The sequence below is a fragment of the Anolis carolinensis genome, chromosome 3 (genome assembly GCF_035594765.1).
Source record: "Anolis carolinensis isolate JA03-04 chromosome 3, rAnoCar3.1.pri, whole genome shotgun sequence".
Classification (NCBI taxonomy): Eukaryota; Metazoa; Chordata; class Lepidosauria; order Squamata; family Dactyloidae; genus Anolis; species Anolis carolinensis.
In genome coordinates, this window is record NC_085843.1 from 269,177,315 (window position 1) to 269,189,641 (window position 12,327).

A 12,327-nucleotide genomic window follows, 5' to 3' on the forward strand; every position below is an offset into this window, starting at 1 on the left:
CATCCCAACCCTTTCCCATCACCCCTAGGACTTTAGGAACAGAGGAAGCAAAGGGCCATGAAGAGCTTCAGGGCTAACACTAACAGACGTTGGTGGAAAAGTGTTGGATGACCTTCATCAGCCAAGCTAAGCAAATCTGTGTTTGGGTAGTTTCTGGATGGAAAATTACTTGAGAACTCTATGTATGATGGTTTGAGCAGTTTCAAAGAAATTTAAGATAGAAATGCAACTAATAAACCTTTTCTTCACCCCACACCCCTACTAGTACAGTAGAGTCTCATTTATCCAACATAAACGGGCCGGCAGAATGTTGGATAAGCGAATATGTTGGATAATAAGGAGGCATTAAGGAAAAGCCTATTAAACATCAAATTAGGTTATGATTTTGCAAATGAAGCACCAAAACATCATGTTAGACAACAAATTTGGCAGAAAAAGTAGTTCAATACGCAGTAATGCTATGTAGTAATTACTGTATTTATGAATTTAGCACCAAAACATCACGATATATTAAAAACATTGACTACAAAAATGCGTTGGATAATCCAGAACGTTGGATAAGCGAGTGTTGGATAAGTGAGACTCTACTGTACTTTCCCTACACTCCTATTTGGTTGTAGGAAGCTACGGCTATTCTGAAATTACCAATGTGAGTTGAATGGTACTGTCTCTCTATTTTCATATTTTCCTCTTTTTAATAAAAGTCAGATTGAAATTTAAAGTGAATTGGTACGATAGTTAGTCATATTTAAGGTCTATACAAAGGAGTACTTTGACTTGCACAACTGCCACAAGAAAACTATGTGCATGGTAACATTTGGCCCACAACATGCTAGTCACATGTATAAGCTGTGAACATGAGAGGGTTGCAGTTTCCAACATACTCAGTTGAACTTTGTAAAAGTGATTTTTTTTTTGCCATGGTAGTACAAAAGCCAGATGCTGTAATGGATGAACATAACTAGCTCGTTGTAAACATATGCAGGATTTTCACATTCCCTCCCTCAGTCTGTTGTCTTTAAAGTAATTTCTTATTGTTGTTTTTTCTTCTTCTCTTACCTGTAGCAGCTGACTCCTCGTCATCATCTTCATCTTCATCTGTAGGAGATGTCTGAAATACTCTGGTATCCACAAAGGGAGTGAAAGATGCTTTTGTGCTACTTCCCATGCCATACTAAAAGTGAGAAATACAGAGATGATGCAATCAGAAGCAGGTAATGTTTTGTCTTTATAACAGATCACATGTTGTGAGTGTAAGGCTTGTAGTTCATAGCATAGTATGTACCATGTGTACAGCAGAGAATAAATGTTCATTCCTAGGAACTTTTTCTCGAGGTATCCCTGCCTGGAGAGTTTCTACATGCATATCAGGTCATACATTTGTGTACCTGGGGAGTGTGCAACCTGTGGCTCTGGGCTGCTCTCTGTGCAGTCTCTTAAACTGGTGAGACCTCAGCCATTTTCCTTTGCAACTCAGCTGAACAATTAGTCTGCATGGAAAGAGGCAGTGTCACAATGATGTAGAGAAAGCAAGGGCAAATTTTGCCCCTCTAGGTGTTTTGGACTTCAACTCCCACAATTCCTAACAGCTGGTAAGCTGGCTGAGACTTCTGGGAGTTGAAGTCCAAAACACCCGGAGGGCCGAAGTTTGCCCATGCCTGGTGTAGAGAGAATGTAATTACATGGTTAGATTGCTGAACTTGAATTTGAGAGATCCAAGTTCTAGTCTACATTGAGCCATGAATGTTACCAAAATGAACCTGCACCTTGTCTTTTTCAGATGCGTGCTGTGAGGCTAAACTGGAGGCAAGAGACATCTAAACCACCTTGTATTTGGTGGAGAAAAGTTACAATATAAATAAAAATACAAGAAACAAACAGTGCAGTTCCATAACTTCTGAGATTATGTTGTACAAAGTTGTCTATTAATGATGTATATCACTTCATGATTTCAGAATAAAATGATTTGCATGTATGAATGAGCCACCAAAGATAAAATATGAAGGACATAATTTCCAATACAGATCCTTCATTATAAAGTGATGTCATTTTGAGTGCTATTCTGGAAGCCAAGGATGTGAAAAATCCAATTGATAATACTATTTCGATGTGATCTTTTCATCCTTTCAACTGGGTTTCATCAAGTGATGAGAAAGCAAATGACATCACATGCATGTGTGAGCCAGGCCAGCTTAGTTTCTGAAACCCCGAGGAGTTGCAAGCCAGAGCCGCTGTCAGAACCAGCTGGACAAAAAAAGTCTAGAAGAGTCATTGGTCTGACACAATACCATCTGCTACATACACACAAAACCAACCAACCCCAAAGTACTTTCTCTGAATCAATTGATTTCTACACTTTTGAAATATATAAAGACAATGGCAAAAGGAGACATGTTTTCCCCAGGTTTTACAATTGAAATGTTCTGGAAAACACTGTCAAAATAATATTGAACAAATCCTTGCTACAACAATGAACAGCTTTAATACATGATGCTCAGTCCTTTTGGACCCAAAAGACAAACACCTTCAGTTGGGCAAGGACACACACACATATGTGTACACAAACAGGGGAGGGAAAAACTTAGGAAATCTATGGTAGTGGAGAGCTTTAATTTGTCCTTGCCCCAGTGATGTGGCTATCATAGAGTCTCTGGGTGGAAAGGAGACTTCTGCCTCCATCCTCCTTGATTCTCAACTGGCATTGCACCTTTGCTGGCACCCTTAGAAGTGTGGAAGCAGGGACTCTAATCAGCCAAATGAGGTTAAACTGCTAGAGCATAGAAGCAGAATTTCAATGATGTTTAACATATTGGAGAGCTGGGCCAAAACTAAGAAAATGAATTTCAGCAGGGATAAATACTGGATGCGACTTTTAGGCAGGAAAAATGAAATGCACAAATAGAAAATGGATTACACTTGACATGAAGGTAGTACAAGAAATAATCTAGGAATTTCAATAGGTCACAAGCTAAACAGGAATCAACAGCGCAAAACAACAGCCAAAAACCCTAAATGCAGTTCTAAGCTGCGACCATAGGAGAACTGTGTCCAGACTGAGGAAATACAAGACATATGTTTGGGAGGTGCATGTGTACAGTTTGGAAAATAAAAGACTGAGAGGGTTGTTGTTGTTGTTGTTGTTATCGTTATTATATTTATTTATACCTCGCTTTATCTCTCCTGCAGGAGACTCAAGCGGCTTAACATAAAAGCATTAGTATACAATTTAAAACATGGTTACTTGACACTCTAGCTTTCAATGTATGTATTGGAGTTGGGCCCGAATCTTGTTTCATCTGTTTCTTTCATGGTTTTGTAGTGTTCTGTCTATTTGAATGGCACGGAATGGTACAACCCCCTCCTGAACGAAAGAAGCAGTGAAATGAACAAAAAGGGGGAACGGTAGCCATTTTGTCGGCTGATTTTTCGGCGCTCGGATGTATACCCTTGGCTAGAAGGTCCTGCTGTACAAGGCCCAAAAAACCTTTGTTTTTCCAGACCTTGGATGGAAAAGCTCATTTGTATAGGCGCCCTTTTCCGTAAGCGGCGGACGGAAACAGAAATGGGGCCATATGAATGGTATAAATAGAAACAGTTACTGATTCCATACAAATGCACATCACTAGTATGTACATGGATTTTCCAGTGTATAGAGAAACATCCAATTATGTAAACATTCATATACAGTCATCAATTTCTGAGGCTCAATGTGCTTTTGCAAGAGTTGGAGGCTAAAAATAATTTTGTTTGTGCCTAAGAGGACTCTTGGGGTATCTGTATCTGAAATGTATTGGCTTCAGTAAGCATATTTCTGTGCAACAGGTTTCTGCTCTCCAACTTGCATTTAGTATTTCTCCATATTTCTTTCTTTCATTTTTTTTTTTGGAACCAGGATAGTTACCTGGTCTTCTGATTTTTGGGAACTATTCTTTATTTATGGCATGATGTAAAACAGTGTGGTCCAACCTTTAGTTACCCGAGGGCCAATCAAACTTTAGTATACGAATGTGAGGATTCAATATGGTTGTTATATGGCCGTTTCTTAAAAACATAAGAAAGGTAAACAATTTTTTTCCAAATGTTAAATAAAAATATTTTTCCAGTAAGAAGGGCAAGGACCAACAAACATGAATTGGTGGGCTGCATGCGGCTCGGGGGTTATGGGTTGGACCACAATGATGAAAAAGCCACTAAATCAGCTTCTGAATTAGGAAGAACTTGGAAAAGTTATGTTTTTAGACTACAATTTCCAGAGACAACTAATCACCCGGAGGATTCTTGAACTTGCAATGTAAGAATATATTTTTCCAAGACCTAATCTGTGATACCAAAGAACCTTAGCTCAAATTAATTAATCTTATGGTTTATTATGACTAGAAGAATGATTGATTCACGTTTGGATCCATCATTCTCACTTGCTGGGGACCAACCTTCGAGATATACCGGTTTGTTTCCATATTGCCTGCATGGCCTTGAAGAACAGGAACAGGATGGTCTGGGAAACGACTGCTCTATATCAGACGGAAATACCAAGGAAATACCAATAGAAATCCACTGAAGATAACCCACTTCACAAGTCCTGGGTGAGGTCATATTCAAATGAATGTACTATGCTTTTAATTCATCATTTTTATTCACTCTATCAGACAAATTTTAGGATAATATCAGCATATAGAATGAAATTTAATAGAAAATGTATTATATAAATCACATTTGTAATGGTGAATGTCCAAAATTGGTTAGTGGTCACACTATGTGCTGACAACTCCAATTTTTGAGCATTCCAATATGTATCTGTACTCCTGTTTTTGAGGAGTAGGGGACATACACAAATGAACAGGGTCTTTACACATTTAAGAACAATAGCTATCAAAATAGAAAGTCAATAAAGTATTACTTAAAAAGGTATCAGTAGAGTCTCCTGTAATGTATATCTGGATGTATAGCTTCTTACAAGCTGGTCTTCCTCTGCATAAATGACTTCATGGAAGCAAGAAATATTGCATTTTATAATCTATATCCACAATCTACCACTTTGGAGTGTTTAAAGTATCTAAAACCTATGTTTTGACTACCAAATTACCATAAATGATTAACCAGATTGCTAAATAGGTAATAATCAAAACAAGATTAGTTAGCATAGCCTCATTACTATGGCAAAACTGACATTCAAGGATAGGTAATTGGTGATACGTGAGTTCCTGATATATTTAATTATTTTTGTGTGTGTTTGGATATTCATTCCTCTTTTAGTGTCCAAAAGTAAAGATAACAATGGAAATCTCATTGTTCATCACAACTGGGATAAACCACTGACTCAATGGGATTTATATAATTATCTTTCAGTAACTGATTTAGTGGTTGTATTCTAATTGGGATTAGCAACTGGATTTAGCTGAGGTTTTCTTCTAAAGGAAAGCAACTGTAAATTGTTCTTGGTAATTATAGGGTCAGGATTTCATCCATAGGAAAAGATGAACTGCTGGTTTTTTCTGCCATGATATTTACCCAGAACATGTTATATTTATTACCTCTGTTGCAGACTGTAAAAACAGAAAATAATACCAGGAAAAAACCTTTACCTTCCATCATTGTTATTTTATGCCTTCCTGGGATTTATTTCAAAAGCCACTGTGGCCTGGAACCAAGTCTGTGATTTGGGTTGAAAGCCAAAGCCCAAGTTGGGCAGCTGTCATGCTGGATAATTGCCTAGCCTGCCGGCTGTAAGGAGATAACCAGCCTCATGAAAGCCGCTTGCTTCTCTTTAAGGTACGCATAAGCCTACAGTGTTCTGAGGCTGCCACTTGGGTTTTTCAGAAAAAGTCAGCGCTATCTTAAGAGCAAAAGAAAAGGATTAAACTAATGAGTTCAGGAGCAAATATTTAGCAGAATATTTAGGCCTCCTGAGATTTTGTTAAGAATTGGATGTGCCAGCTTCTAAAGTCTTGTGACATAACAACTGAATGGCTATGTTATAATCTGTAAATGAATTAGGCAAATTTAAACAGTTTTTCTTTACTTTACTGATTTATTCTGCAGATGGGCAGGAGCTGCGAGTCCCTGAAATTGAAATCAGCCCATGGGCTTCTGAGAGGTTAATAAGTTTTATTCACCTTTCTCATAGAATATCTGGGAAACAACTTCTTCACAAACATAAGAAATCTGCTCTCTCAAAACACAATATCCTTCCCTCTAAATAGCTGAGATGCCCAGAGAGTGGGATTCTACATTCCTGACAGCCTTGTAACAATACACTGATGTGAGTGATGCTTATTGGATTTGAAAAAATACGTTGTCCTTTATCTCCAGTTATTATACAACTTAATGCTAGAACATTGCATTTCCAATGCTCTTCTAATCTTCATCCCAAATGTAATATCATCAGAAGTTGTGGAGAAGGACAGCAAAATGAAGACAAAATGGCAACAGGTTCTTTTCCTGATTTGCTTCTAGAGAGGTTTGTGGAGAAGTTTATACCTCAAAGGGCCTTTCTTTTTTACCACTGCTTTGAAGAGTAAGCTGATTGTCAAATAAACAGGTTCATTTATAATCATAACGGACTGCAAAGGAGAAAGGCAAATGCCTCCAAAATGGCTTTCTGTAGATGGAAATTAATAATTCTAGGAAGCAAAGAGAAAGTAAAAGTGGATAAATTGAACCAGGAAGACCTCTGGTACCTACTTCGGCCACAGAGTCCATCTCTTGTCCATGGGAGGAGACGCGCCCAAGGCCCTCGGTCGGCGTGCCTGCAGGAGAGTGGCTCTGTTGCACCAAATCTGGGAGGTTGACGTGGCCAGCAAAGCCATTGCTGGCAGTGTGGCCAGAGCGTTTTTTGTCACTCGAAGTCTGCCAATTAGAAAGAAAAGAGAATAAAAAACTCATGAGCATACCATATTGATCTGCATATCAATATGGTACACATAACAGGAACACAGTTCGTTGAATGGGCCATCTTCCCAACATGCAAACTGAACAGGTAGCAACACAATGAAGGCCAATTCAGGAATTGGGGGCCATGTTAAGTCATCGCCCTACTAGGCTTGGCTGGCGGGTCCATGTGATAGGGCTTTTTCTGTACGAGACTCCCAACAATGAAACATTCTCCCAAGAGAAATCAGATCAATTCAATTCCTCTTGAATTTCTGGCACAGTGTTCTATACTGGGAGAAAGGTAAAATATAAATGAAATGAAATAAAGCAACAATTAAATAAACTAAGGTTGTTTATTTTACATGGCCTTTAGACAATTAAAAACCAAGGGTGCTTGCTGCAGCTATTTAACTGTTGCTATAAAACAGTTAAACCACTGAACTGTTGAACTTGCTGATTGAAAGGATGGTGGTTCAAATCCAGGGAGTGGGGTGAGCTCCCACTGTTAGCTCCAGCGTCTGCCAATCTAGCAGTTCAAAAACATGCAAATGTGAGTAGATCAATAAGTACCACTCCAGTGGGAAGGTAATGGTGCTCCATGCAGTTATGCCGGCCTCATAACCTTGGAGGTGTTTATGCACAACGCTGGCTCTTCGTCTTAGAAATGGAGATGAGCACCAACCCCCAGAGTCAGACATGACTAGACTTAATGTCAGAGAAAAACCTTTTTTCTTCGTGTACTCTGTGAATGCACACTAATGGAGAGGCTGCGCCTGCGCAGGTCCCAACGGAAACTCTTCCCAAGCTGAAGTTTAAATTTTTGGCGGTAGCCACGCCCCTCCGTCCCCGGAGGGCATATAAGGCAGCCCTCGGCGTCTCCTCCCCAGTTCCTTTTTTTTCCGCCGCAAGGTTCACTTCGGATTCTCATGTCTACGACTCGCTTCAAGCGCTGCACTCAGTGTGCCGCTAAAATTCCTGATTCCGACGGCCACGCCAAGTGCCTCTACTGCCTCGGAGAGGCACATGTCGTCGGTACCTGCCGCTTCTGCCTGGCCCTAACGGCTCAGGCTAGAAAGAATAGAGCCGCGAGGCTTAGAGCGGCGCTCTACGAAAAATCGCTTGCCCCTGAACCCGCTCCGTCGACTTCGGGCACGAAGCCGCCGCTTAATCCGGGTTCGATGTCGGCTTCAACAGCTAAAGCCCCTTCGGTCTCGTCTAAGGCGTCCAGAGCCTCCAGATCGTCTAAGGCCGCTAAACCACCGTGCACACTCACCACGGCTACGGTGTCGACGCGTTCTGGTCGGGTCGGCCCTTCCTCGACATCGAGCTCGGTGGCTTCCGTATCTTCGGCCCGATCCCATCTTGGGGCTCCTCCGTCGACCTCTGCGATGAAGATCGCCCTTAAAAGGGCTCACGAGGAAGCTCGTCGGACCCAATCCGACTCAGCAATGGTCCCTCCCACGCCGGGAAAATCCCTGAGGGTTCCATCAAAACAACCACTCGCTAAGAAGAGGGCAACCCAACGCTCTTCCTCTTCTGCTTCCTCCAAGATGGACGTCCTTTCTTCGGCGACTTCTTCTAGAAGGTCCTCTCCGATCGCTCCTGCTCAGCGACCTCGCCAAACTTCTCCTCAGCAACTTTCTGATGGCGAGTTGCAGGACTCACCCCACCACTCCACTCAGACAGTGGTCAGGGTGCCATCTCCTCGACCTGCTGTCTCCCATCGTCCGTCTCGCCAGCAGCTTTTTCCCCCGACCTCGACACCGGAACGGGGTAGACAGACCACTCGCCTGGCTCGAGCGGCCCAGGCCTCGGCCTCCAAGGATACTCGGCTACAGATGGCTTCTGCTCTTGAGGCTTTGCCGCCACCAGAGACTGTGTTGTCATCTCCCCCCCAGTCCCCTCAAGGGGCTGGGGACGATGAGATCGATATAGATCGCCCTGATTCCGCTCTCTCGGCCTCGGTAGTATCCTTAGGCCTTGATCTCTCTCCTCCTCATGACGCCTATGAGGTGGACCCTCCTTCGCCTACCGACAACATTCGGGCTTTCTCCGAACAAATGATTAGAATGGCCGACGCCCTGGGTCTAGAAATCAAACAGACTTCCAAGGCAGTTACTGATCCAGTCTTCAAACGGGTCCAAGCCCAGGCCCCTCCAGCCACGCTGTTGCCATTTTTGCCTTATCTCCTAGATGTCATCCAATCTTCGTGGAAGACTCCTTCCTCGATCCCTCCTACCTCGAAGAGAATCGAGTCTTGGTATCGTACAGATGACGACACTTTAGAATGGCTTAAACACCATCCCGACCCGAACTCCATGGTCGTTAAAGCTTCTCAGTCTTCCGGCCGTGAATCCACTACCCCTGCAGACAGAGAGGGCAAGAGGTTCGACGCGGTCGGTCGAAAGCTCTATTCCGGAGCTCTCCTACTCTGTAGAATGGCGAACTATGGGGCCTGTATGGGGGCATACCAGCAGATCCTTTGGGAGAAAGCTCAGCCCTTCTTCTCTAAATTGTCGGATGAAGACCGGTCCGTCATGTCCACCCTCCAGCAAGAGGCCGATTCGTTAGCGCATCATCAAATCCAGATGGCTAAGCATACGGGCGACACGGCCGGCAAGATGATTGTCCACGCCATTGCTATTCGTCGCCACGCCTGGCTGAGATCTTCCGGTCTGTCTTCCTCCTCGAGGCAGGTCATCGAAGACCTCCCCTTCGACGCCATGGGCCTCTTTAACTCTGGCACCGACGACAAGCTAAAAACCAACCACGACTTTAAAGTTCTGGCCACTAAATGCGGCGATCAACCCCAGGTTCACCGCACCAAGTGGTTTCCTCAACGCTTTCGACGCTTCCCGCCTCCTTCTTACCGCCATCAATCCTTCCGGCGTCCCTCGGTATCAAACAACCAAAATCGCCAGCAACCCCGTCGGGCCGCTCAGCCACAAAGACAACGCGGCCGAGCCACCCCCACTGCTGCTCAACCTCTCCGGCGTTCCTGACGCCATCTCTCTTTCCAAAGACTCTTTCTACGGTACCGATGCAGCTCTCATGCCTCCACACCCCTCCCTCTCACCAAATCAACCTCATGGTCTCTTTCTAGACCGCCTGGCTCCCTTCTTTCACCGGTGGAAATCTATTACTTCAGATGCCTGGGTTCTCAAAATTGTCCAAGAAGGCTATGCCTTAGAATTCGAAGAACTCCCGCCCACGGGCCAAGTCCTTCTCTCCAACCCTTCTCAAGAAATTCTCGCAGAGGTCGACGCCCTTCTCGCCAAGGGGGCTATTCGGCCTTCTCCATCGGTACAGGACCCTCAAGGCTTCTTCTCCAGATACTTTACGGTCCCGAAGAGGGGTGGGGGCCTCCGCCCAATTCTGGACTTACGCATGCTCAATGTCTTCATACGTCCAACCAAGTTCAGGATGGTCTCCATCGCCTCCATCCTCCCGATGCTTCAGCGCGGAGACTACTTCGTGTCTATAGACCTTCGAGACGCCTATTTCCACGTGGCGATTCGAGAAAACCACAGGCGCTTCCTTTCTTTCAAAGTTCTCGACCAGACCTACCAGTTCACCGTTTTACCCTTTGGCCTCGCTACGGCCCCAAGGGTCTTTACCAAAGTCGTCGCTGTCGTGGCTGCCCACCTCCGGCTCCAAGGGATCACAGTCTTTCCATATCTAGACGATTGGCTTCTGGTCGAATCCGACCCTGCCCTTCTCCGACGTCACGTCGACTACACCCTCTGTCTTCTAGAATCTCTCGGTCTTCAATTAAACCACGACAAATCTCACCTCACCCCGTTGAACAAAATCTGCTTCATCGGTGCCCTGTTCGACTCAATTGCTCAAACTGTCTCCCTTCCGTTCGACAGGTTTCTAGCTCTTCGCCAACAAATCATTTTCTGCGAGACCCACCGGAGGGTTCGGGCTCGATCCATCCAGGTACTGCTCGGCCATATGGCCTCCACAGTCTTCACGACCCCGTTCGCCAGGCTTCATCTCCGGCCTCTTCAAAGGTGGTTCATAGACGCTTTCAAGCCATTCCGCCACCCCAACTCGAGGTTTCTCTCGGTCCCGCCTCACGCTCGTCGGTCGCTTCTCTGGTGGAAGTCCCTCTCCAACGTTTGCAGGGGTCTTCCGTTCCACCCGATTCCTCCCTCCACTACCATAACCACGGACTCATCCAACTTCGGCTGGGGAGCCCACATGAAGGGTCTCACTGTTCGGAGCCTTTGGTCTCCCTCCGAGAAGGCAAATCACATAAACTTTCTCGAACTCCTTGCTATCTTCAAGGCTCTGAGAGCCTTCTCACGCCTGATCTCCCGGACATCTGTACTCATTCAGTCAGACAACACGGTAGCAGTCTTTTACATCAACAAGCAGGGTGGCACGGGTTCAAGGAAGCTGATGCTCCTCTCCTCCCAGCTGTGGCATTGGTGCATAGCCCGCAACATCCAAATCTCGGCGATTCACCTTCCCGGGATCCAGAACAACTTGGCAGACGCCCTCAGCAGGATGACGACTTCCTCCCACGAGTGGATGCTCGACCCCGAGACTCTTCTCTCTCTTTTTCTCAAATGGGGCTTCCCCACTCTAGACCTTTTCGCTTCTCCCGAGAACGCTCAGCTGCCCCGATACGGGGCAAGACTCCCCCCGTCCTCCTCTCCAGGCTGCCTGGGAGACGCCTTTCTTCTGGACTGGTCGGCGGAACCGATCTATCTCTTTCCGCCCTTTCCTCTGATACCGAAGGTCCTGCAGAAACTCCGGTCGGTACCTACGTCGGCGATCCTGATAGCTCCAGCCTGGCCTCGTCAATCTTGGTTCCCGGCTCTTCTTCATCTCTCCAAGGCGACCTTCTTCACTCTACCTCTTCTGCCACACCCCTTATCCAGGGAGAACGGCCAGATCCTCCACCCGGATCTCCCCTCTCTACATCTCACTGCTTGGAGGATTCTCGCCTGACCTCCCTCCCGCAAAACCTACAGGAGGTCCTCCGCGCAGCTCACAAACCGGCTACAACCAGGGCCTACACTTATAAAGTCTCTCGCTTTCGCTCCTTTCTTCGCTCCCGAGGAATTACTGTTTTTCCAACCTCGGTACCGATTGTGCTGGACTTCCTTATGTCTCTGGCAGACCAAAAACTTTCTCTTGCTTCTATGAAATCTTACCTGGCCACTCTATCCTGGTGTTTTCAACAACATGGTAGACCATCTCTATTCTCCGACCACCTTGTCAAGACCTTCTTGAAAGGATACAACAACATCTGCCCACCGACTCAACCTCCTACTCCAGGGTGGAACCTCGAGCTTGTACTTTCTCAGCTTACTGCCTCTCCCTTTGAACCGCTGGCTTCGACCGACCTACGTCTCCTTTCTTGGAAAGTTGCCTTCTTGGTGGCCATAACCTCAGCGCGCAGACCCTCGGAGCTGGCGGCCCTTCGGGTCGATGAACCCTACC

At 45.3% G+C, this 12,327-nt stretch overlaps 1 protein-coding gene across 7 annotated transcripts in view; it reads right to left on the reverse strand.

Annotated features, from left to right (window-relative positions):
- The window catches only part of tnik (TRAF2 and NCK interacting kinase), a 328,667-nt gene that overhangs the window by 14,957 nt on the left and 301,383 nt on the right, over positions 1–12,327 (reverse strand). For 5 of the 7 annotated variants that reach the window (XM_016992005.2, XM_062977521.1, XM_008106032.3 and 2 more), the window contains 3 exons: positions 6,682–6,846; positions 4,431–4,511; positions 1,060–1,174 (listed from right to left, as the gene is read on the reverse strand). In XM_016992005.2, coding sequence (XP_016847494.1) covers positions 1,060–1,174; positions 4,431–4,511; positions 6,682–6,846 — 361 coding nt within the window. The remainder of the gene's footprint in view (positions 1–1,059; positions 1,175–4,430; positions 4,512–6,681; positions 6,847–12,327) is intronic. The other 2 variants (XM_008106033.3, XM_008106031.3) reach the window with 1 other exon arrangement.